This window comes from Capricornis sumatraensis, chromosome 16 (genome assembly GCF_032405125.1).
Source record: "Capricornis sumatraensis isolate serow.1 chromosome 16, serow.2, whole genome shotgun sequence".
Classification (NCBI taxonomy): Eukaryota; Metazoa; Chordata; class Mammalia; order Artiodactyla; family Bovidae; genus Capricornis; species Capricornis sumatraensis.
In genome coordinates, this window is record NC_091084.1 from 79497085 (window position 1) to 79523990 (window position 26906).

The 26906-nt window shown below is 38.1% G+C and overlaps 2 protein-coding genes across 2 annotated transcripts; both read left to right on the forward strand.

The window, feature by feature from the left end:
* The first annotated feature begins 213 nt into the window (after positions 1-213).
* LOC138092267 (olfactory receptor 5T2-like) lies at positions 214-1163 on the forward strand. The gene is given in 2 exon segments (XM_068988073.1): positions 214-259; positions 262-1163. Coding segments are annotated over 2 exon segments (948 nt in total).
* A 17259-nt stretch (positions 1164-18422) lies between these two features.
* On the forward strand, positions 18423-19388 carry LOC138092999 (olfactory receptor 5T2-like). The gene has a single exon (XM_068989084.1). It carries the CDS (start codon positions 18468-18470, stop codon positions 19386-19388), a length of 921 nt encoding a protein of 306 aa, XP_068845185.1. The 5' UTR covers positions 18423-18467.
* Positions 19389-26906: the final 7518 nt, after the last annotated feature.

The following is a 26906-nucleotide window of genomic DNA, read 5'->3' on the forward strand; positions in this document are numbered from 1 at the left end:
TGAATACACATATTTTCCCACTTGAGTCTTCAGTGAGTGGCATGAGCACTTGACCCACTGTTCTGAACTACACCTGGAAAATTATACTCTGGCAAAAAATAAATATGAGGACACAAATCACATTCCATTGAGTCACAATGTTATTCATTCTTTTGGTAGGAAGTGAATTGCAATTCTTTGAAAATATTTGAGTTTTTTCCATGAGGTATCAAGATGAAGAATGGCACTGAAGTAACATCCTTTTTACTGAAAGGTTTCACAATCTTGAACTGCAAATCATCTTTTTCTTCTTGTTTCTAGCAATTTACCTCTTTACACTGATTGGAAATTTGGGCCTGGTTGTATTAGTCATTGGGGATTGCCGGCTCCACAACCCCATGTACTATTTTCTGAGTGTGCTCTCATCTGTGGATGCCTGCTATTCCTCAGTAATTACCCCCAAAATGTTAGTAGATTTTATGTCAAAGAACAAAGCCATTTCCTTCCTTGAATGTGCAACACAGATGTTCCTTGCTGTTACTTTTGGAACCACAGAATGTTTTCTTCTGGCTGCAATGGCCTATGATCGCTATGTGGCCATCTATGACCCCCTTCTGTATTCAGTCAGCATGGTTCCCAGAGTCTATGTGCCACTCATCATTGCTTCCTATGTGGGTGGCATCTTGCATGCTACTGTACACACAGTGGCCACTTTCAGCCTCTCCTGTGCCTCCAGTGAAATCAGACACGTCTTCTGTGACATCCCTCCCCTCCTCGCTATTTCTTGCTCTGACACTCACACGAATCAGCTTCTGCTCTTCTGCCTTGTGGGCTCTATTGAGATGGTCACTGTCCTGATTGTCCTCATCTCCTATGGCTTCATCCTGCTGGCCATTCTGAGGATGCCATCTGCTGTAGGGAGAAGGAAAGTGTTTTCCACATGTGGTTCTCACTTAATTGGAGTGTCCATTTTTCATGGTACTGTTCTCTTCATGTATGTGAGACCAAGTTCCAGCTATGCCACAGATCATGATATGATTGTGTCTATATTTTATAGCATTGTAATTCCCATGCTGAATCCCATCATCTATAGTTTAAGGAACAAAGACGTAAAAGAGTCAATGAAAAAAGTGTTCGGCAAAATTTGGCTTATCAATAAAGTATATTTTCACAGTAAATATTAAAAAATTGAGAGTGAGGTTCTGTATATAATATCAAGAAGACATGATAAAAATGCTTTGTTTTGGTTTATTAATATATTTCTCTTCTTCCTGGATATTTTAATATAAAGATCATACTTAAATTTCAATCTATGTTATTTTATATGCAGAAAAAATTGTATCATCCATCTATACCTTAATATTTTCTTACTTATAGATGTATCCACACACATTATCACACACACACATACACACACATATAAATGCTTGTATGTAAAAGGCATGTTGATTGATACAACACAAACACACACAGGCATATGTGTATGTAACTTTTCTTTAGCATATTATGTATTCCTTTCTTTTTTCATCTTGATATAAACTTGAATGTATAGTCCCCAATATTCACAACTGTAATTAACATTACATCTGACTAGCTTGATCAAATACCAACTAATCAATAGCAAACCCACAGTTCATATGATCCCATACCATGGAGTCATTGGTATCTGAGTTCATTTCAAAGCATTCTGATCTATCCTTAGATTTATTCATTGGCAGCTATCTAATCCCAGTCTGTGGTTTGGGGAACATAGATAACATGTTCAAATTCCTGGTGTTAACTACTGTGCTGATTGGTAAGGATGCATTTCTTCCATTTTTGTTATTTCATTCAGAGCTTGAGTGCTAAACAAATCTTTAATTTCTCACAGAAAATAAAGTCCAGGCATTGACATCTATCACGATCACACATTAAAAAAAGACAAACACAATTCAGAGAGTAGTGTATAGCTGGCCTGTGTATTCGGTTCTTTCCACAGCTGAGCCCTAATCCCCCTTTATGGATTAGATTACGGGTCTGGCGCTGCCTCAGATTTTAGCTTTCTGTTCCTTGGACCCTTTCAACTCTGATAGGCCCCTGCAGAAACCCCCACTCCTCATGCTCAGGCCCAAGAACCTCATTACAGAAGGGTCTCTCCTACATGCATGTTTAAGCCTTATTTCCAATAGACCTCATTTTCATTGCGAGAACATGAGTCCTTCAGAGATAAGTTTAAGATGTAGTGTTCTCCTTTCCTGCTTTCACTCATTTGTATTTATTAATTTTAATCACAATTTTTCAAAAACTCATTTTCTTCTTAAAGGAGCATCCTTATTTTTAAATCCAAGAAAATCTTCTGAGATTTAGAGTCCAACCTAATGATACTTTTCTGAATTGGGATTAAGTTTAAGTTATAATTCAACAGCTCTTGTGCAGAACCCTCTCACCTATCTTACCTGTATGTGAAAGCGCTTGTAGCTCAGTCGTCTCCATCTCTTTGCAACCTTGTGGACTATAACCCACCAGGATCCTCTGTCCATGGAATTCTCTAGGCAAGAATACTGAAATGAGTTGCCATTTCCTAATTTAGGGGGTCTTCATGACCCACGGATCGAACCTGGGTCTCCTGCATTGCAGGCAGGTTCTTCTTCACTGCCTGAGCCATCAGGGAAGCCCTTATTGTATTTATTCCTATGCATATCTCTGCTCTAATTTCTCCTGTTTGGGATACTCTCCTCGCTGCTATTCATACAGTTTTTTCTACTAAATATCAAAACTAAGCCATGTTCACTGATATTAGTTATAGTTGCAAATCCATACTATGCAAGTGTGTTGTTGAATAGTGTGTGTGTATGCGTGTGTGTGTGTATCATTCAGCATTGAAGAGATTCTTAAACATAATTCAATATCACAAGAATAAATTTTATGCTTTAAGAAAAATAAACACAAATATAGGATAAAAAACTAGCCATAAAAAGAGAAAATAGATACAGTTATGCTTCGGTTAAATTTATAAATAATAAACTACATACAGAAGTATGTACATAGTATGTTCATGAAGAAGAAGTACCTAGAATTATGGTTTCTCAGATGGTGCTGTGGTAAAGAATTAGCCTGCCAATGCAGGAGATGCTAGAGATGTGGGTTCAATCCCTGGGTCAAGAAAATTCCCTAGAGAAGGAAATGGCAACACATTCCAGTATTCTTGCCTGGGAAAGATCATGGACAGAGAAGTCTGGTGGGCTATGGTCAATGGGGTCCGTCAAGCTCCTCTGTTCACGGGGTTGCAACAGAGTCAGAAGTGATTTAGTGATTTTAGCAAGATCAACTAAAGGGATTTAGTGACTTAGGAACAACAACTAAAGACTTGAAGTTAATTATCTCCATGAAAATCCTATTGCTATAATAGTAACATTCTGAACTACAGAGGGTTAGGATTTCAATATATTGGAATATATTCTACGTATTTACACACAAACAGTCCCATGGGCATGAAATCTTTACCTTAAAATATGTAGTATCAACATTCTTCTCATATAATCCAAAATGGCTATGTTACTGTAGTTGCAATGACTAGTAATTTGATATTTATATATCAGACTAGCTTAAGCAAACACAATCTAATCAATAGGAAAGTTCAGTTCAATTCAGTCGCTCAGTCGTGTCCGACTCTTTGTGACCCCATGAATCACAGCACGCCGGCCTCCCTGTCCATCACCATCTCCCGGAGTTCACTCAGACTCGTGTCCATCGAGTCCGAGATGCCATCCAGCCATCTCATCCTCTGTCGTCCATTTCTCCTCCTGCCCCCAATTCCTCCCAGCATCAGAGTCTTTTCCAATGAGTCAACTCTTTGCATGAGGTGGCCAAAGTACTGGAGTTTCAGCTTTAGCATCATTCCTTCCAAAGAAATCCCAAGGCTGACCTCCTTCAGAATGGACTGGTTGGATCTCCTTACAGTCCAAGGGACTCTCAAGAGTCTTCTCCAACACCACTGTTCAAAAGCATCAATTCTTTGGTGCTCAGCCTTCTTCACAGTCCAACTCTCACATCCATACATGACCACAGGAAAAACAATAGCCTTGACTAGACGGACCTTAGTTGGTAAAGTAATGTCTCTTCTTTTGAATATGCTATCTAGGTTGGTCATAACTTTTCTTCCAAGGAGTAAGCGTCTTTTAATTTCATCACTGCAATCACCATCTGCAGTGATTTTGGAGGCCCCCCAAAAAAGTCTGACACTGTTTCCACTGTTCCCCCTTCTATTTCCCATGAAGTGATGGGACCGGATGCCGTGATCATCGTTTTCTGAATGTTGAGCTTTAAGCCAGCTTTTTCGCTCTCCTCTTTCACTTTCATCAAGAGGCTTTTTAGTTCCTCTTCACTTTCTGCCATAAGGGTGGTGTCATCTGCATATCTGAGGTGATTGATATTTCTCCCGGCAATCTTGACTCCAGCTTGTGTTTCTTCCAGTCCAGCGTTTCTCATGATGCACACTGCATAGAAGTTAAATAAGCAGGGTGACAATATACAGCCTTGATGTACTCCTTTTCCTATTTGGAACTAGTCTGTTGTTCCATGTCCAGTTCTAACTGTTGCTTCCTGATCTGCATACACATTTCTCAAGAGGCAGGTCAGGTAGTGTGGTATTCCCATCTCTTTCATAATTTTCCACAGTTTATTGTGATCCACACAGTCAAAGGCTTCAACATAGTCAATCAAACAGAAATAGTTGTTTTTCTGGAAATTTCTTGCTTTTTCGATGATCCAGCGGATGTTGGCAATTTGATCTCTGGTTCCTCTGCCTTTTCTAAAACCAGCTTGAACATCAGGAAGTTCACGGTTCATGTATTACTGAAGCCTGGCTTGGAGAATTTTGAACATTACTTTACCAGCATGTGAGATGAGTGCAATTGTGCGGTAGTTTGAGCATTCTTTGGCATTGCCTTTCTTTGGGACTGGAATGAAAACTGACCTTTTCCAGTCCTGTGGCCACTGCTGAGTTTTCCAAACTTGCTGGCATATTGAGTGCAGCACTTTCACAGCATCATCTTTCAGGATTTGAAACAGCTCCACTGGAATTCCATCACCTCCACTAGCTTTGTTCGTAGTGATGCTTTCTAAGGCCCACTTGACTTCACATTCCAAGATGTCTGGCTATGGATTAGTGATCACATCATCATGATTACCTGGGTCGTGAAGATCTTTTTTGTACAGTTCTTCCATGTATTCCTGCCACCTCTTCTTAATATCTTCTGCTTCTGTTAGGTCCAGACCATTTCTTTCCTTTATTGAGCCCATCTTTGCATGAAATGTTCCCTTGGCATCTCTAATTTTCTTGAAGGGTTCTCTAGTCTTTCCCATTCTGTTGTTTTCCTCGATTTCTTTGCATTGATTGCTGAAGAAGGCTTTCTTATCTCTTCTTGCTATTCTTTGGAACTCTGCATTCAGATGCTTATATCTTTCCTTTTCTCCTTTGCTTTTTGCCTCTCTCCATTTCACAGCTATTTGTAAGGCCTCCCCAGACAGCCATTTTGCTTTTTTGCATTTCTTTTCCATGGAGATGGTCTTGATCCCTGTCTCCTGTACAATGTCACAAACCTCATTCCATAGTCCACCAGGCACTCCATCTATCAGATCTAGGCCCTTAAATCTATTTCTCACTTCCACTGTATAATCATAAGGGATTTGATTTAGGTCATACTTGTAGGGTCTAGCGGTTTTCCCTGCTTTCTTCAATTTCAGTCTGAATTTGGCAATAAGGAGTTCATGATCTGAGCCACAGTCAGCTCCTGGTCTTGTTTTTGCTGACTGTATAGAGTTTCTCCATCTTTGGGTGCAAAGAATATAATCAATCTGATTTCGGTGTGGACCATCTGGTGATGCCCATATGTAGAGTCTTCTCTTGTGTTGTTGGAAGAGGGTGTTTGCTATGACCAGTGCATGTTCTTGGCAAAACTCGATTAATCTTTGCCCTGCTTCATTCCGCATTCCAAGGCCAAATTTGCCTGTTACTCCACGTGTTTCTTGACTTCCTACTTTTGCATTCCAGTCCCCTATAATGAAAAGGACATCTTTTTTGGGTGTTAGTTCTAAAAGTTCTCGTAGGTCTTCATAAAACCGTTCATCTTCAGCTTCTTCAGCATTACTTGTTGGGGTATAGACTTGGATTTCTGTGATATTGAATGGTTTGCCTTGGAGACAAACAGAGATCATTCTGTCATTTTTTAGATTGCATCCAAGTACTGCATTTCGGACTCTTTTGTTGACCATGATGGCTACTCCATTTCTTCTGAGGGATTCCTGCCCGCAGTAGTAGATATAATGGTCATCTGAGTTAAATTCACCCATTCCAGTCCATTTTAGTTTGCTGATTCCTAGGATGTCGACGTTCACTCTTGCCATCTCTTGTTTGACCACTTCCAATTTGCCTTGATTCATGGACCTGACATTCCAGGTTCCTATGCAATATTGCTCTTTACAGCATTGGATCTTGCTTCTATCACCAGTCACATGCACAACTGGGTATTGTTTTTGTTTTGGCTCCATCCCTTCATTCTTTCTGGGGTTACTTCTCCACTGACCTCCAGTAGCATATTGGGCACCTAATGACCTCTTTTGGTATCCTATCATTTTGCCTTTTCCTACTGTTCATGGGGTTCTCAAGGCAAGAATACTGAAGTGGCTTGCCATTCCCTTCTCCAGTGGACCACATTCTGCCAATCAATCAATAGGAAAACCACAGCTGATTACTCCCATATCATGTTCCATGGAATCATTGTTTTGGGCTTCAGTTCTAATCACTCTGCTCCAGCGTCAGATCTCTGCATTGGCAGCAGTCTATTCCCAGTCTGTGGTTCACACATGTGTGTTACAATGCCTGTGGCTATTTTTATGCTCTTTGTGTGGATGCATTTCTCTCCCTCTTATCATTTCATCCAGCGTATGGGACGGTAAGGGAACGACAGAGGATAGCATCACTGTCTCAATGGACCTGAGTTTGGGTAAACTCTGGGATTGGTGAAGGACAGGGAAGCTTGGTGTGCTGCAGTCCATGGGGTCACAAAGAGTCGGACACGACTGAGTGACTGAACTGAACTGAACTTATGGACAGTAAATTCATTCACTAATTCATCACAGAATACAGAGACTAGGCATTAGCATTTACCAAGATTACATTTAATTCTCAAGGATGACAAAGGACAAGCACAAGTCAGAGTTAGGTAGGACTGATTGGCATATGGAGCTTGTCCCAAGCTCACCTCCACCACATCTTCCTGGCTTTCCCTGCAGGCCTGGTCCTGACTCAGCTTTGCCTGTTTTCTTTTGACTCTTTCCACTCTGTGAGCCCTGGTAGATGCCACCATTCCTCGGCATTGGGGACAATGAACAAGGTACAAAAAACATCCCTACTGTGCTCATATTAAACCCTGCTTCCAACAAACTTCCTTTTCATTGCAAGGGCATGTCTTTCAAAGTTAATTGTATCACTATTATATGTATTTTTCCTTCCTTTTATCAATCCTTCCATTATCATTAACATTTTTGGGGTGTAAAATCATTTTAGTTTTAATAGGGCTACCTCCTTAAATAGAGACACTAAGCTGAAAATTTTCCCCTAAAATGGGATTACATTACAAGTTATTACATTTAGTTGTTAGCTAATCATGTTAAAATACCATGTCAACTAAAGTGGTTTATTTTACAGTTTATTTTTTGTTACATTCTTTATCGTCTGTTTTCATATTTTAAAGTCCACAAATATGAATAAATGTAATTTTTTCAATATTGAAATGTTATTGTGGAAAGTATACAACTATGTACTAGCTTTGCTACGAGGTACTTGAAGTGCCTTTTTACATTCACAGTTGTAAAAATGGAAGTAAGTAAGGACACATAGCAAGGTTCGGATTTGCTTTAAATAATAAAATAATACAAACATTATTTAAGTGCTTCCAGATAAGTAGAAAATGGCATAAATTAAACATTTCACGTTATTGTGCAGGGCTGCCTGCTTAAGTAAAATCATTTAATATCATTGTCTTATTCCATTAGCTTCCAGTGTTTAATTGAAGAGCATACAGTATTTTGGAGATGTACTGTTTTTGCAAAAAATAACAATATGATTTTACTTTTTTTTTTTCTAAAAATACATGTTACTAAGTTGTTCATTTTGACCTCTGCAGCTTATCATACGGGTACTGATTTTCTTTCTTTTTTAAAATTTATTTATTTATTTTTAAATAGAAATTTATTTATTTTAATTGGAGTTTAATTACTTTACAATGTTGTATTAGTTTTGCCATACATCAACATGAATCCGCCACGGGTTTCAAATTTTATCTCAGTAACAAGTGAGGTGCTTCTCAATTCATGGTCTTATTATCTTTGCAAAGTCCTTGGAAATATTTTTGAAATATATTTAAGTCAAAAATAAAAATTGTGGATGTTCTGTTATTATGTTATAGTCGCTTATGGAGTTTCCATTTTTTCCCCCAATGTCATTACACTATTTCTTAATTGGTGGTATAGGAACAAAGGGAAGTGTATGGCTTTTTTTTTTTTTTAAGTTAAAGACATTCTTGTATCTCAACTGAAATCTTAGTTATTGAAACAAAATTAATTAATAGATTCATCACATTAAGGGGCAGACTTGGCATGTTAACTTTTGTTTTTCCTTCAGCTTGCCATAATGAAAAAAGTATTTAAAAGTAGTGAGAAATCTGACATATACAGGGTCAGGTTGAATTTAATAATTTATATTTATGATGTTAAATGTGCTACATTTTTATTGAATTTAATTGTTCATACCTCAAGAAGAATAAAGCTTCTGCTTGCTATTAGGAGAAAGTCATGTCTTTATTTTTCCAGAAATGTTTCCATAAATCCATGTAGAAGACCTTTCTAATGCATAAAATAAATAGATTGATAAGTATGAATTTAAAGGCTTCCCTGGTTTGTCAGTGGTAAAGAATCTGCCTGCCAATGTAGGAGACCTGGGTTTGATTCCTGGGTTGGGAAGATCCCCTGGAGAAGGAAATGGCAACTCACTCTAGTATTCTTTCCTGGGAAATCCTAAGGACAGAGGAGCCTGGCAGGCTACAGTCCATGGAGTCCCAAAGAGTCGGATACGGCTTAGGGATTAAAAAAAACAACAATACAGGAATGAGTTTACCACACCAAAAAATGTTCATTTAATTCTCACAAAAGTCTAGTGTAAAAAAAAAATACAATTAAATTTTGATTTCTGTATAAATCCATACAACTTACATAATAATCATGAGAACACACAGAGACAAAAATAATAATGTATCATTAGGTTTGAATTGTTATATTAATAAAATAGTCTATAAACCATCAATTAATACTACTAATATGCATTAATAAATTTGGAGCATCATAAAAATTACCTTAATCTTTAAAAATTCTGCTTTCTTTTTCTCTCCAACCTCTCTCCTACTTTCCTTCTCTTCCTGTTGCTTTCTCTTTCTCTCTCAAATCCATGGAACATACACAAAGATATTTACTATAGAGAGTAAGATGAAAAACAGGAATTAGGTAGAGAAAATAAATACAAATATGCAAATGAATTTTGAAAAATGGACCAGTAGGTAGTCTAGCAAGGATTCCATCACAAAATATAAATTAACTGATAGATACAGGAGACATTTCATTGACATTACAATTCTAACCTTTCCTTAACTACTATGCTTGAAGTAAAATAACTGTGGGAAATTAAGAACTTTATTTGGAGTTAAAAAAAACTGTATTGAAATCTCAGATTTAGCACTTAGTGACAGCATTAACTTGGAAAAGTTATTTCTGAACTACACACACACAGAAAAAAACTAATTGACCCAAATTTTCAGGTATATTTTGTTCAACTACATGGATTTGGTGTAATTTCAGAGCATTCTTTAATCAGTTGATTAAAATATGTTTCATAAGTTAAAATATCAAGCATCTGTGAAGGTTGCCTATATGTGAACTATAACTTCTAAATTTTACTTAAATCAATGAAATTAATAGAGAATTTAAGATCAAAGTGTAAAAATAAAAGGCAATTAATGGGCCCCAAAAAGAAACAAAAAATTTCTTTTGTAAGCTATGCATACATTTGCATGAGATAAAATATATAATAAACTCTATTTTATTGATATTAAACTGGGTGAGTCCTGATATTCTATGCTATAAGAAACTTTAAAAAGCCTTTCTGTCACTGCATTATGCCTTTCCCCAAATTGCAATGGTGAATCATCTTTTCTGAAAATTAGCCTAGTCATGAACATCCTTTCAAATATAAAAGTGTCTTTAAAATTAGAATTTATAAATTGTATTCTGTGATTAAGTACACCACAATAAAAAATTCTTGACTGGTGAAATTTTTAAGCTTAAGAAAGGAAAATTTTAAGAATTAGTGCAGATTTTTTAAATAAAAATATAGAATGATAAATAAAAATTTGTGGACACATCAATAAAATAAAATACTAGTATATTTATTTAAGTTCTCCTGATACTCTTGTAGGTATAAATTTCTAGTAAGCTTTTATGTGTCTCTTCTTGCCTGTAGAGCAAGAAGAAGAGTTTATGAATGAAAGTGTGTTTGATTCCAATTTATGTCCCATTAGAAAATTTGTCTATTTCACTATAGGGCGCTGGGTTCATGATAGAGAAAAATATGAGTTTTAGCTACTGTACAACCCCACTGACTCTAGCCAACAAGGCATCTCTGTCCATGGAACTCTCCAGGCAAAAATACCAAAGTAACCACTCCCTTCTCCAGGGGATCTTCCTGACCCAAGGATACTAACCTGCATATTCTACATTGCAGACAGATTCGTTACTACTGAGCCACCAGGGAAGCCTGCCATTGAGGTGTAACATATGTAAACTTATGTGCTTATTTAATGCACTCCTCCTGAAGATCTGGGGAAAGAGTATATCCATGAAAGCAAGACCACTATCAAGGCCATAAAGATATCCTTCTTTCTCAAAGTTTCCTCTGCCTCTTTTTTTTTTATTATAATTTTATAATAAAAACACAACATAGCATCTACCTTATTAGCAGCTTTGAGTATACAAAAGAGAATTATTAACTATAGGGACTACATTGTATAGAAGGTCTCCTGAACTTAATTTAACTTGAATAACGGAAACTTTGTATGCTCTGATGATCACTTTTCCATTTCTCCCTTCCCCAGGCCCTAGAAACCACCATTCTTCTCTCTTTGCTTATATGAGTTTGACTGTTACAGATAACTCACATAAATAAGATCATTCAGTATTTACTTTTCTGTGTCTGAATTATTTCACTTAAAAAATGACCTCCAAATCCTTTTATATTATTGCAATGTCAGGATTTCCTCCTTTATTAAAGTTGGGTAATGTTTCACTGTTTGTATATGTCAGTTTTTTTTTTTAATCCTTATTTCCAGAAATAGACATTTAAGTGGTTTTTATATCTTAGTTATTGTAAATAATGCTGCAGTGAACATGGGAATGCAATATCTCTCCAAGATTCTAATTTCTATATCTTTGTATAAATATCCAGAAATGACTGGCAAATGACATAGTAGGTTTAATTTTTTGACAAACCTCTATAACATTTTCCACAGTGGCTGTAACAATTTCCTTTATATCATCAATGCCTAAGGGGATTTTCTCCATATCTTTGCCAACACTTGCTGATTTTTCCTTCTTCAATAATCGATATCTTAACAGCTTTAGGTTATATGCAATTGTACGCTTGATTTGAATGTGATAAAATATCCATACTACCCAGGTCAATGACAGCTTCAATGCAGTGCTTATCAGAAAACATTGGAGTCATCATGCATCCTGGTTTCAAAATATGTTACAAAGTTACATTATTTGAACAATATACTTTTGGTATAAAGACAGACACAAAGACCAACAAAACAGAATAAAAAGCTTTCATATTAATTTATATATATTTAGTCAATTGATATCTGACAAGAGTGTCAACAATGCACCAAGGGAAAAGGACAGTCACTTTAGCAAACTGTGTTGGGAAAACTGGATATTCACATAAAAAACAATGAAGGTCAACTCTCATCTTTCACCGTGAATGAAAATCAAATGACCTAAAATTAAGACCTAAACTTAGTAAGCCAGAAAGAAAAACACCAATACAGTATACTAACACATATATATGGAATTTAGAAAGATGGCAATGACGACCCTGTATGCAAGACAGGAAAAAAGACACAGCTGTGTATAACGGACTTTTGGACTCAGAGGGAGAGGGAGAGGGTGGATGATTTGGGAGAATGGCATTCTATCATGTATACTATCATGTAAGAATTGAATCGCCGGTCTATGTCTGACGCAGGATACAGCATGCTTGGGGTTGGTGCATGGGGATGACCCAGAGAGATGTTATGGGGAGGGAGGTGGGAGGGGGGTTCATGTTTGGGAACACATGTAAGAATTAAAGATCTTAAAATTAAAAAATAAATAAATAAATAAAAATAAAAGTAACCATACTAAAAAAAAAAAAAAGAAAAAATTCACAAAATATATAAGGGTAAAACTTCATGACACTGTTCATCTCAGTTCAGTTCAGTCACTCAGTCATGTCTGACTTTTTGTGACCCCATGAATCGCAGCACACCAAGCCTCCCTGTCCATCAACAACTCCCGGAATTCACTCAGACTCATGTCCATTGAGTCAGTGATGCCATCCAGCCATCTCATCCTCTGTCATCCCCTTCTCCTCCTGCTTCCAATACCTCCCAGCATCAGGGTCTTTTGCAATGAGTCAACTCTTCGCATAAGGTGGCCAAAGTACTGGAGTTTCAGCTTTAGCATCATTCCTTCCAAAGAAATCCCAGGGCTGACCACCTTCAAAATGGACTGGTTGGATCTCCTTGCAGTCCAAGGGACTCTCAAGAGTCTTTTCCAACACCACAGTTCAAAAGGATCAATTCTTCGGTGCTCAGCTTTCTTCACAGTCCAACTCTGACATCCATACATGACCACAGGAAAAACCATAGCCTTTACTAGAGAGACCTTAGTCGGCAAAGTAATGTCTCTGCTTTTGAATATGCTATCTAGGTTGGTCATAATTTTCGTTCCAGGAGTGTCTTTTAATTTCATGGCTGCCGTCACCATCTGCAGTGATCTTGGAGCCCCCCAAAATAAAGTCTGACACTGTTTCCAGTGTTTTCCCATCTATTTCCCAGGAAGTGAAGGGACCAGATGCCAAGATCTTAGTTTTCTGAATGTTGAGCTTTAAGCCAAGTTTTTCGCTCTCCTCTTTCACTTTCATCAAGAGGCTTTTTAGCTCCTCTTCACTTTCTGCCATAAGGGTGGTGTCATCTGCATATCTGAGATTACTGATATTTCTCCCAGCAATCTTGATTCCAGCTTGTGTTTCTTCCAGCCCAGCATTTCTCATGATGTACTCTGCATAGAAGTTAAATAAGCAGGGTGACAATATACAGCCTTGATGTACTCCTTTTCCTATTTGGAACCAGTCTGTTGTTCCATGTCCAGTTCTAACTGTTGCCTCCTGACCTGCATACAGGTTTCTCAAGAGGCAGGTCAGGTGGTCTGGTATTCCCATCTCTTTCAGAATTTTCCACAGTTTATTGTGATCCACACAGTCAAAAGTTTTGGCATAGTCAATCAAGCAGAAATAGTTATTTTTCTGGAACTTTCTTGCTTTTTCCATGATCCAAGAGATGTTGGCAATTTGATCTCTGGTTCCTCTGCCTTTTCTAAAACCAGCTTGAACATCAGGAAGTTCACGGTTCACATTTTGCTGAAGCCTGGCTTGGAGAATTTTGAGCATTACTTTACTAGCATGTGAGATGAGTGCCATTGTGCGGTAGTTTGAACATTCTTTGGCATTGCCTTTCTTTTTGATTGGAATGAAAACTGACCTTTTCCAGTCCTGTGGCCACTGCTGAGATTTCCAAACTTGCTGGCATATTGAGTGCAACATTTTCACAGCATCATCTTTCAGGATTTGAAATAGCTCCACTGGAATTCCATCACCTCCACTAGCTTCATTCGTAGTGATTTTTTCTAAGGCCTACTTGACTTCACATTCCAGAATGTCTGGCTCTTGGTGAGTGATCACACCATCGTGATTATCTTGGTCGTGAAGATCTTTTTTGTACAGTTCTTCTGTGTATTCTTGCCACTTCTTCTTAATATCTTCTGCTTCTGTTAGGTCCAGACCATTTCTTTCCTTTATTGAGCCCATCTTTACATGAAATGTTCCCTTGATATCTCTAATTTTCTTGAAGAGATCTCTAGTCTTTTCCATTCTGTTGTTTTCCTGTATTTCTTTGCATTGATAGCTGAGGAAGTCTTTCTTATCTCTTCTTGCTATTCTTTGGAACTCTGCATTCAGATGCTTATGTCTTTCCTTTTCTCCTTTGCTTTCACTTCTCTTCTTTTCACAGCTATTTGTAAGGCCTCCCCAGACAGCCATTTTGCTTTTTTGCATTTCTTTTCCATGGGGATGGTCTTGATCCCTGTCTCCTGTGCAATGTCACAAACCTCATTCCGTAGTTCACCAGGCACTCTATCTATCAGATCTAGGCCCTTAAATCTATTTCTCCCTTCCACTGTATAATCATAAGGGAGTTGATTTAGGTCATACCTGAATGGTCTAGCGGTTTTCCCTACTTTCTTCAATTTCAGTCTGAATTTGGCAATAAGGAGTTCATGATCTGAGCTACAGTCAGCTCCTCATCTTGTTTTTGTTGACTGTATAGAGCTTCTCCATCTTTGGCTACAAAGAATATAATCAATCTGATTTCAGCATTGACCATCTGGTGATGTCCATGTGTAGAGTCTTCTCTTGTGTTGTTGGAAGAGGGTGTTTGCTATGACCAGTGCATTTTCTTGGCAAAATTCTATTATTCTTTGCCCTGCTTCATTCTGTATTCATGACCCTGTACTTATTAATAATTTCATGGATATGACAGGATAAGCACAGGCAAGAAAAGCAAAATTAGATAACTGAGAATACATCAAACTAAAAATATATACAGCAAAGGAAAGAGTCAAACAGAGTAAGAAGGCCACTTGCAGAATGGGAGAGTATATTTGCAAGCCCCTTGAACAGGTGTTTTCTTCAAAGTAGATACACAGACAACAGGTTAGTAAGAAAAAATAATTAACATCGATAATCATCATGAAAATGTAAATCTAAAATTTTGTTATAAATCAGGGACCAAAGGACTCTATTTATTCAACAAATATTAGCATGCATCCAATAATTCCAGGACTGTTTTCTTTTTTATTGAGTAAATTGTCATGTTTCTATTTTGATCCAGGAGGTAATTAGGACACATTCCCCTAGAGAATCTCCTGTGGTTTCATCAATAATTGAGTAAGTGGATATAAGCATTTCGAGCTACTTTTATTCACACTGTACCTAAACCTGCCTATGCTGATCCACAGGTAAGAGGAAACTTCAGGTCATTTGCAGAATAATTTAATATTTGCAGAATGATAAGACATAATATCAGTATCAGATATGACATGCGATCTTGCTAGTTGTTGCCTATCTCATAGGTGAATCAATACAACAGAGAAAATAGAAGACACGGTATGGTTTTAGTTAAATGAGGATGTCTGTATTTGTGCTCAGGTGTATTCAGCTCGTTGCAACTCCACAGACTGTAATCCACCAGGCGCCTCTGTCCACAGAATTTCCTAGGCTAGAGTCCTGGAGTGGGCTGCCATTTCCTCCCCCAAGGGCTCTTCCCAACGAGGGACGGAACATGCATCTCTGGCAACTCCTGCATTGGCAGACAGGGTTTTACTGCTGCACCGCCTAAGTGTATTCTTTCATTTACTTGATAGATGACAAATCAGTTTCAGCCAGAAACAACCCTGAAAATGTCTTATTCAAAAAGCATTTGTCCTATCAAACTACCTGAGGGATTATCTTTTGCTGTAATGAGGAAAACAATTATCCTTTTATTTTTGCCTTTGTGATGTACAAGCTACATCAGATTACTACTGCCTCAGAATGTATCTCTAGATTTAATATTTAGAAAAATCTTTGAAAAATGCATATCAAAAAGCTTGTTTTATTTGCTGGAGGGGTGAAAAATGAGGGGAAAGGACAGATAGGGAGTTTACAATGGACATGTATACACACCAATATTTAAAATGGATAATCAACAAGGACCTACTGTGGAGCACATGGAATTCAGCTCAATGTTATGTGTCTGCCTGGATGGGAGGGCAGTTTGTAGGAGAACAGATACATGTATGTGTATGGGCAAGTCCCTTTGCTGTCTACCTGAAACTATCACAGCAATGTTAATCGGCTATATGCTTATAAAAATAAAAAGTTAAATAATAAAATAAATAAAAAGTCTGAAAAATGGAATGTTTTATTTCACTGAGAGGAGCAAGTGGGAGGTCAGTTTCAGAATGAAGCCATGGTATTACAGGAGGCGGTGAAAAGTGATGAAAAGCGGACGCATCGTGGGGGATACCCGGGATTGGATCTTGGCTCTGACAGTTATGAGAGCTTCTATAAAGGCGAGATGAAGTAAAATGCACAAAAGCCCGTTACTGTTGCATGTGCTCGGTGGATGGCTGTTATTGTTTTTCCTCTTTTTGCAAGCTTTGTGTTTCAAGATTGGATCGATATATTGGAATATTTGCCTTCTATTAGCACTGTATTTTTTAGAAGAAGCTTTACATTATTTTAGAAGTTGATCCTATATTATTAAAACCTTTGAGAATCATAGTCATTTCCTCTTTAAAATTCTGAGTCCTCTCAATATATTCTAATATGGACACAGTAACACCCAGTAAGATTTTCATTTTGGCATCCAGTAGAAAGCCTGTTTGCAGAGAAATTTAGAAATGGAAATGGCAACCCACTCCAGTATTCTTGCCTGGAAAATTCCATGAAGAGAGAAGCCTGGGAGGCTACAGTCCGTCGGGTCCCAAAAAGTTGGACATGACTGAGCGCACACACACACACACACATTTAACATGTAAGTATTTCACTATCTAAACTTAAACTCAGTGTAACATAGAAAATGGAGAAGGCGATGGCACTTCACTCCAGTACTCTTGCCTGGAAAATCCCATGGACAGAGGAGCCTGGTAGGCTGCAGTCCGTGGGGTCGCTAAGAGTCAGACACGACTGAGCGACTTCACTTTCACTTTTCACTTTCATACATTGGAGAAGGAAATGGCAATCCACTACAGCATTCTTGCCTGGAGAATCCCAGGGATGAGGGAGCCTGGTGGGCTGCCGTCTATAGGGTCGCACAGAGTTGGACACGACTGAAGCAGCAGCAACATAGAAAATAGAATTATGTGATGTGTGTGTGTGTTGGTATTACCAGAATATCAAAGCTTCCTTACTCCCTAAAGAAGAAACCAGAGGCATGAAGAGTGAATAGGGGAATAAAAATCAAAATCAAATTATGATACATTGCATTTCTTCCTAGCAGAATATTGTTTGGGTGTGTATTAAAAATCACAAAACAAATACATGACAAGTAGATAAGGGACAAAATATCTGGATCAAGGATCTGATGACATATATTGTAAAATTATTAGTTATAGTATTAATTTTGTAATCCAGCATTTGCTAATGATGTAAAAATATATACATCTGGTGATCAAAGTTCAATTATACGGTCATCCTAAATGTGTAACCAAACAAGACATATTTAAAGGAAATTGTTTTACACATTTATATTTGTTGCTTTGCATATTTAATTAGCCTGTGTGGGTGTGTATTTTTTTTATCTGCTTGAGCATGTACATGTATTAGTACTCTGAAGAGGGAAAACTTTAGAGAGCAATATTAGCATTGCCCATGGCTTTTAATCATGAGCCTGGCCTGTGAACAAATATTTTCAGTTTCTAAATACTGTGTTATTTGTCTTGAATGAACCATATCATTTAAATGGTGTTACGAATCACAATGGGGCTAATCATCTTGTGAATCAAACTCCCCTTTAAAAATAACCATTCTGATATTATCAGAAATACTAATGCTCTGATTCTACAGTTGACTAGATAGTCCTTGCAAGCCATTTTATACAATAAATGAAAGTTCTGGAATGCCGCTATTCTGTTCCAGTGATCTGTACACTGAGATGCCATCTTATGTGTCTGGATATCAGGGGGACATTATTTTTTATTCAGTCACTCGGTGTGTTTTAATGTGATTTAGTATCAGAACAGATAATAGGATGCAGTGACTCATTGACCAGTTAACCTGCTGGTTTTATAAACTACATGGATTCACGAAGTAGGTGAGCACACAAGTATTGGCATCAGATTGTCCAGTGAGCGGCACGAACACTTTGCTCACTGCTTTCTCACTGTCTCTGGATCAGCAACTCGGGAAATGAAACACCCCCCAAAACAGATTGAGAGCATATGTCACAATCCTTTAAGCCACATTACTGAGTCACAATGTTTTTATTATTTTGTAGTAAATGAATTGTAATTTTGTGTTTAAATTTGTTCCATGAGGAGTCACCATGAAGAATACCACTGAAGTTACTATATTTGTACTGAAAGGCCTCACAGATAATTCTGAAATACAATTTATCTTATTTTTCCTGTTTCTAGCAATTTATCTCTTTACTTTGATTGTAAATTTAGGACTGGTTTTATTGGTCATTGGGGATTCCCGGCTCCACAACCCCATGTACTATTTTCTGAGTGTGCTCTCATCTGTGGATGCCTGCTATTCTTCAGTAATTACACCAAAAATGTTAGTAGACTTTATGTCAAAAAACAAAACCATTTTGTTGCCTGAGTGTGCAGCACAGATGTTTCTCTTCACTACTTTTGGGACCACAGACTGTTTTCTCTTGGCTGCAATGGCCTATGATCGCTATGTGGCCATCTACGACCCCCTCCTGTATTCAGTCAGCATGGCTCCCAGAGTCTATGTGTCACTCATCACTGCTTCTTATGTTGGTGGCATCTTGCATGCTACTTTACACACAGTGGCTACTTTCAGCCTCTCCTTCTGTGCCTCCAGTGAAATCAGACATGTCTTCTGTGACATCCCTCCCCTCCTCGATATTTCTTGCTCTGACACTCACACAAACCAGCTTCTGCTCTTCTCCTTTGTGGGCTCTATTGAGATGGTCACTGTCCTGATTGTCCTGATCTCCTATGGCTTCATTCTGCTGGCCATTCTGAGGATGCGTTCCGCTGAAGGGAGAAGGAAAGCCTTTTCAACATGTGGCTCTCACCTAACTGGAGTGTCCACTTTTCATGGGACCATCCTCTTCATGTACGTGAGGCCAAGTTCCAGCTATGCCTTGGACCATGACATGGTAGTGTCCCTCTTCTACAGCGTTGTGATTCCCATGCTGAATCCCATCATCTATAGTTTAAGGAATAAGGATGTAGAAGAGGCAATGAAGAGAATGTTCTGGAAAATTTGATTTAGCTGTAAAGCATATTTTCACAGTAAAAATTAAAAGTTAACAAAATTGAGGGTAAGGTTCTTCTATGCCTCAATATCAAGAAGATATGCTGAAAATATTTTTACATTATGAATGCATTTCTTTCCTCCCTGGATGTTTTAAAGAAAAGATCAACCCTCTACCTAAACTATACTTATGTGCAGAAAAGCCCATTTGCTATCATCCATGTGCTTCTCAGTATGTTCCTACCAACATGTGTACATGTGTGCCTGTGTATATGTGTATACGTGTACATGTGTATACGTGTACATGTGACATGTGTCTATGTGTACATGTGTACATGTGTATATGTGTAAGCAGAAGCTGTACTGACAGAACGCTAGCACAGTCAAGGACATATGTATATATAATCTTTATTTTATAATGTTGTTTATTAGTTTATCCCCATATAACTTGGATATATAGACTCCAATTTGCATTTATAAATAGTATTATAATTATAAATGACTACTTTATCAAATACTAATTAATTAATACCAAAACTGTAACTGAAATGACCACATAACCTGGAGTCACTGGTATCTGACTTGGCCTCCATTCTTAGATTTATACATTGTCAGTCATCTAATCCCAGTCTGTGGTTTGGGGACCCTAGATAACATGTCCAAGTTCCTGGTGTTACTACCGTTCTGATTTGAGGAAGCAGTTTCTCCTTATTTTAAATTCTTTCAAAGCACAAGCATTATATCCACCATTGATTTCTCACAGATAATAAAGTCCATGGATTAACACTTACAGACATCATGCTTACATTCAAAAATGACAAAAGAAAACACATGGGTGAGAATGTAAGAAGTTGATTCAAAGGAAATTTAGCTTATACGTTGTTAAATTTTACTTTAAATTCGTGCATCCTATAAGATAAATCCACTGTTTAACATGGATAATGGAAATGTAGTGTCTTTCATGCCATTTTTCTGTACATTTGTATCTGTGTGTGTGCTTCTTACAAATATTTTTGAAAGGAGAGCTTTGTGATCCTGGCACTGTCTTACCATTTTTTCTGACCAAGAGGTGTTTATTTGTAACATACAGAAGATTTAGAAAATTAAAAAAACCCTCATAGAATAAATAATAAGCTTCAAATGAGAGATCAAGGTGCAGAATAACAATCAATAAGAATGGAAATTGTAAAAAAAAAGGAATCTTAACAATATTATGTGTGTGTGTGGTCAGTTGTTTCTGACTCTTTGTGACAACAGGGACTCCAGCCAGTCAGACTCCTCTGTCCATGGGATTTCCCAGCAAGAATCCTGGAGTGGATTGCCATTCCTACTCTTGGGAATCTTCCAGATTCAGGGATGAAACCCACATTTCCTCTGTCTCCTGCATTGGCAGACATATTCTTTACCACTGAACCACCTGGAAGCCCAGCATTGTTATACGAATGCTGAGTCAATGGAGAGGCTGGCAGAGCCATGAACAAATGCAGGTCTTGTTAACTCCGCCTGGTGCAGACAGTGTCATTGGTTACATGACAGACAAGACACAGAGGCCAGCAACGGAGGAGGCCTCCAGACACGGAGGAAGCAACGGCCCAGCATTCCAGAATTTATATCCTCGTAAAAAGTGACTTCATGGTGAACAGTCTTTGGAACTTCCTTTCTATGGTCCACGATTTATCTGTTATTTTGTTAACTTTAGAGCTAAGAATATACCATAACTTTACTAATTTTAGGACTAAGTCGATGAAGAAAGAACAGTTGTGCCCTGCACTGAAGTAGTGACTATTCTAGAAAATGATATGTAGGTTGTCTCTGTTTCTTTACCAAAGTCAAAGTCATTTAAATAATCATATAACTGTAAAACTATGGGCCTTGGAACAAAAATCTCATGCTTTATTTCAGAATTTCAGGGCTGATATTGCAGACATTCATTCCTTCACTTATTCTCCATTCATCTCTTTCAGTCCGTCAGTTAGCAAGTAACTTTTGAACATCTACTGCTCAAAAGTAGATTTTGGGTTTATTTTAGAAGCTGTTAATACAAAGGCAATTTATTTACACATACTCTATATCCCACAATACTTATAGACCAGGAACTTGCAAAAGGAGAAAGGGCAAAGGATAAAGGGGAAAATATACCCGACTGAATGCAGATTTCCAGAGAATAGCAAGGTAAGAAAGCCTTCTTAAGAAAGCAATATAGAGAAATAGACAAAAAGAATAGAATGGGAAAGACTTCAGATCTCTTCAAGAAAATTGGAGATACTAACGGAATATTTTATGCAAAGATGGACTTAGCAAAGAACAGAAACGTCAAGGGCCTAACAGCAGTAGAAGAGATCAAGAAGAGGTGGCAAGAATGCACAGAACATTATACAAGAAAGTTCCTAATGAGCCAGATAACCGCAACAGTGTGCTCATTCACCTAGAGCCAGACGTACTGGAGTATGAAGTCAAGCGGGCCTTAGGTAGCATTACTACAAACAAAGCTAGTGGAGGTGATAGAATTCCAGTGGAGCTAATTCAAACCTTAAAAACTGATGTTGTTAAAGTGCTACACTCAATATGCCTGCAAATTTGGAAAACTTGGCAGTGGCCACAGGGCTGGAAAAGGTCAGTTTTCATTCCAATCCCAAAGAAAGGCAATGCCAAAGAATGTTCAAGCTACAAAACAATTGCTTTCATTTCACATGCTGCCAAGGTAATGCTCAAAATCCTTCAAGTTAGGCCTCAGCAGTGCATGAACTGAAAACTTCCAGATGTACAAGCTGGATATAGAAAAGGCAGAGGAACCAGAGGTCAACTTGTCAAACATCTGTTGGATTATAGAAAAAGAAGAGAATTATAAAAAAATCTATTTCTGCTTCATTGACTTTGCTAAAGTCTTTGACTGTTTGGATGGCAACAAACTGTGGAAAGTTCTTTAAAAAAAGTGAAGTTGATCAGTTGTATCTGACTCTTTGCACCCTATGGACTGTATCCTGCAAGACTCCGCTGTCCATGGAATTTTCCAGGTCAGAATACTGGAAAGGGTTGCTACCTCCTTCTCCAGGGCATCTTCCTGACCAAGGGATCAAACCTGGGTCTCCCACACTGCAAGCAGACTTTTTACCCTCTGAGCTGTCAGGAAAATTCTTCAAGAGATAGGAATGCCACACCATCCTACCTGCTGCCTGAGAAATCTGTATGCAGCCAAGAAATGTTTAGAAACGGACATGGGACTCTGGACTGGTTCAAATATGAGAAAGGAGTATTAAGGTTGTATATTGTCACCCTGTGTATTTAACTTATATGTAGAGTACATCATGCTAAATACAGGGCTGGATAACTCACAAGCTGGAGTCAAGATGGCAGGGAGTAATATCAGCAACCTCAGATGTGCAGATGATACCATTCTAGTGAAAAAAACCAGCAGGAAATAAAGAGGTTGAAAGAAGAGAGTGAAAAAGCAGGCTTAAAATGCAACATTCAAAAAACTAAGTTGATGGCATTTGGTCCCATCAGTTCAGTCGCTCAGTCGTGTCTGACTTGGTGACACCATGGACTGCAGCACGCTAGGCCTCCTTGTCCATCACTAACTCCCGGAGTTCACATAAACTCATATCCATTGAGTCAGTGATGCCATCCAACCATCTCATCCTCTGTTGACCCTTTCTCTTCCCTCCTTCAATCTTTCCCAGCATCAGGGTCTTTTCTAAAGAGTCAGCTCTTGGTATCAGGTGGCCAAAGTATGGGAGTTTCAGCTTCAGCATCAGTCCTTCCAATGAATATTCTGGACTGATTTCCTTTAGAATGGACTGGTTGGATCTCCTTGCAGTCTAAGGGATCTCAAGAGTCTTCAACATCACAGTTCAAAAGCATCAATTCTTTGGCACTCAGCCTTTTTTTCCCCCCAAAATTACATTTTCTTTCTTTCTTTTTTTAATATAAATTTATTTTTTATTTTTTTCTTTATTTTACTTTACAATATTGTATTGGTTTTGCCATACAACAAGATTAATCACTTTACAATATTGTATTGGTTTTGCCATACAACAAGATTAATCACTTTACAATATTGTATTGGTTTTGCCATACAACAAGATTAATCACTTTACAATATTGTATTGTTTTTGCCATATATCAGTATAGTCCAGTTCTCACATCCATACATGACCACTGGAAAAACCATAGCCTTGACTAGACCGACCTTTGTTGACAAAGTAATGTCTCTGTTTTTTAATATTCTGTGTAGGTCAGTCATAACTTTTCTTCCAAAGAATAAACGTCTTTTAATTTCATGGCTGAAGTCACCATCTGCAGTGATTTTAGAGCCCCCAAAAATAAAGTCTGACACTCTTTCCCATCTATTTGCCATGAAGTGATGAGATTAGATACCATGATCTTAGTTTTCTGAATATTGAGTTTTAAGTCAACTTTTTCACTCTTCTTTCACGCTCATCAAGATGCTCTTTAGTTCTTCTTCACTTTCTGCCATAAGGATGGTGTCATCTGCATATCTGATGTTATTGATATTTCTCCCGGCAATCTAGATTCTAGCTTGTGCTTCTTCCAGTCCAGCATATCTTATGATGTACTCTGCATGTAAGTTAAATAAGCAGGGTGACAATATACAGACTTGGAGTATTCCTTTCTTGATTTGGAACCAGTCTGTTGTTCCATGTCCAGTTCTAACTGTTGCTTCCTGACCTGCATACAGATTTCTCAGGAGGCAGGTCAGGTGGTCTGATATTCCCATCTCATTATGAAATTTCCACAGTTTGATGTTATCCACATAGTCGAAGGCTTTGGCATGTTCAATAAAGGAGAAGTAGATATTTTTTCTGGAGCTCTTCTGCTTTTTTCCCTCACTAAGAAGAAATCTGCAATATAGATAGCTCCAGGGAACTGCGCTCAAGTGATTAAATTCATTCTAATGAGGATCTCAGACCATCCAGAACTCAGGATTCCTCTTTTCTGGGTGTTTCTGGTCATCTATGGAATGAACATGACAGGGAACCTGGGAATCGTCATCCTCACCAGCATGGACTTTCAGCTTCAAACCCCCATGTACTTTTCCTCTGGTACTTAGCTATCATCAATTTGGGCAATTCTTCTGTCATTGCCCCTAAAATGTTGGTTAACTTCTTGATTACAAAGAAAACCATATCTTACTATGCATGTGCAGCCCAGCTGAGTGGATTCATAGCTATTGTTGTGGCTGAGATTTTCGTGCTGGCTGCCGTGGCCTATGACCGCTATGTGGCTCTTTGCAGCCCCCTGCTCTACCAGGTGGTGGTTTCTCCATGGATCTGCCTTCTCCTGGTAGCCCTTATACATGTCTGCAGTCTGACCACAGCACTGACATTTTTTCTTGTGCGTTTTCCATGTCATATTGTTCATCCAATGTGGTCTACCATTTTTATTGTGATTATGTCCCTTTGTTGCTGCTGCTGCTGCTAAGTCGCTTCAGTCATGTCCGAGTCTGTGCGACCCCATAGACGGCAGCCCACCAGGCTCCCCCATCCCTGCGATTCTCCAGAAAAGAACACTGGAGTGGGTTGCCATTTCCTTCTCCAATGCATGAAAGTGAAAAGTGAAATTGAAGATGCTCAGTTGTGTCTGACTCAGCGACCCCATGGACTGCAGCCTACCAGGCTCCTCCGTTCATGGGAGTTTCCAGGCAAGAGTACTGGAGTGGGTTGCCATTGCCTTCTCTAGGGAATCTTCCTGACCCAGGGATCAGACCTACATTTCTAGTGTCTCCTGCATTGGCAGGCTAATTCCTTACCATAGCACCACGTGGGAAACCATAATTCTATGTACTTCTAGTCTATTATTTATAAATTTAACAGATGCATAACTGTATCTATTTTCTCTGTTTATGGTTAGTGTTTTTCCTATATTAGTGTTTATTTTTCTTAAAAACTAAAATTTTAAAGCACAAAATTTATTTTTGTGATATTGAATTATGTTTGAGAATCTCTTCAATGCTGAATGATACACACACACACGCATACACACACACTATTCAACAACACACTTGCATAGTTTGGATATGCAACTATAACTAATATCAGTGAACATGGTTTAGTTTTGATGTTTAGTAGAAGGAACCATGTGAATAGCAGCGAGGAGAGTATCCCAAACAGGAGAAATTAGAGCAGAGATATGCATAGGAATAAATACAGTAAGGGCTTCCCTGATGGCTCAAGCAGTGAGGAAGAACCTGCCTGCAATGCAGGAGGCCCAGGTTCGATCCCTGGGTCAGGAAGACCCCCTGAAGTAGGAAACGGCAACCCACTAAAGTATTCTTGCCTGGAGAATTCCATGGACAGAGGAGCCTGGCAGGCTATAGTCCACAAGTTTGCAAAGAGATGGAGACAACTGAGCTACCAGCACTTTCACATACAGGTAATATAGGTGAGAGGGTTCTGCATAAGAGCTGTTGAATTATAATTTAAACTTAATCCCAATTCAGAAAAGTATCATTAGATTGGACTCTAAATCTCAGAAGATTGTCTTGGATTTAAAAATAAGGATGCTCCTTTAAGAAGACAATGAGTTTTTGAAAACTTGTGATTAAAATTAATAAATACAAATGAGTGAAAGCAGGAAAGGAGAACACTACATCTTAAACTTATCTCTGAAGGACTCATGTTCTCCCAATGAAAATGAGGCCTATTGGAAGCAAGGCTTAAACATGCATGTAGAAGAGACCCTTCTGTAATGAGGTTCTTGGGCCTGAGCATGAGAGTGGGGGTTTCTGCAGGGGCATATCAGAGTTAAAAGGATCCAAGGAACAGAGAGCTAAAATCTGAGTCAGCGCCAGACCTGTAATCTAATCCATAAAGGGGGATTAGGGCTCAGCTGTGGAAAGAACCGAATACACAGGCCAGCTATACACTACTCTCTGAATTGTGTTTGTCTTTTTTAATGTGTGATCGTAATAGATGTCAATGCCTGGGCTTTATTTTCTGTGAGAAATTAAAGATTTGTTTAGCACTCAAGCTCTGAATGAAATAACAAAAATGGAAGAAATGCATCCTTACCAATCAGCACAGTAGTTAACACCAGGAATTTGAACATGTTATCTATGTTCCCCAAACCACAGACTGGGATTAGATAGCTGCCAATGAATAAATCTAAGGATAGATCAGAATGCTTTGAAATGAATTCAGATACCAATGACTCCATGGTATGGGATCATATGAATTGTGGGTTTTCTATTGAAAACTAGTTGGCATTTGATCAAGCTAGTCAGATATAATGTTAATTACAGTTGTGAATATTGGGGACTATACATTCAAGTTATATCAAGATGAAAGAAGAAAAGAATATATAATATGCTAAAGAAAAGTTACATACACATATGCCTGTGTGTTTGTGTTATATCAATCAGCATGTTTTTACATACAAATGTGTATAGGTGTGTGTGCATGTGTGTGTGAGTGTGTGTGTGGACACCTCTATCAATGGGATAATATTAAGGCACAAATGGATGATACAATTTTTCTGCTTATAAACATAGATAGAAGGTTAGCTATGATGT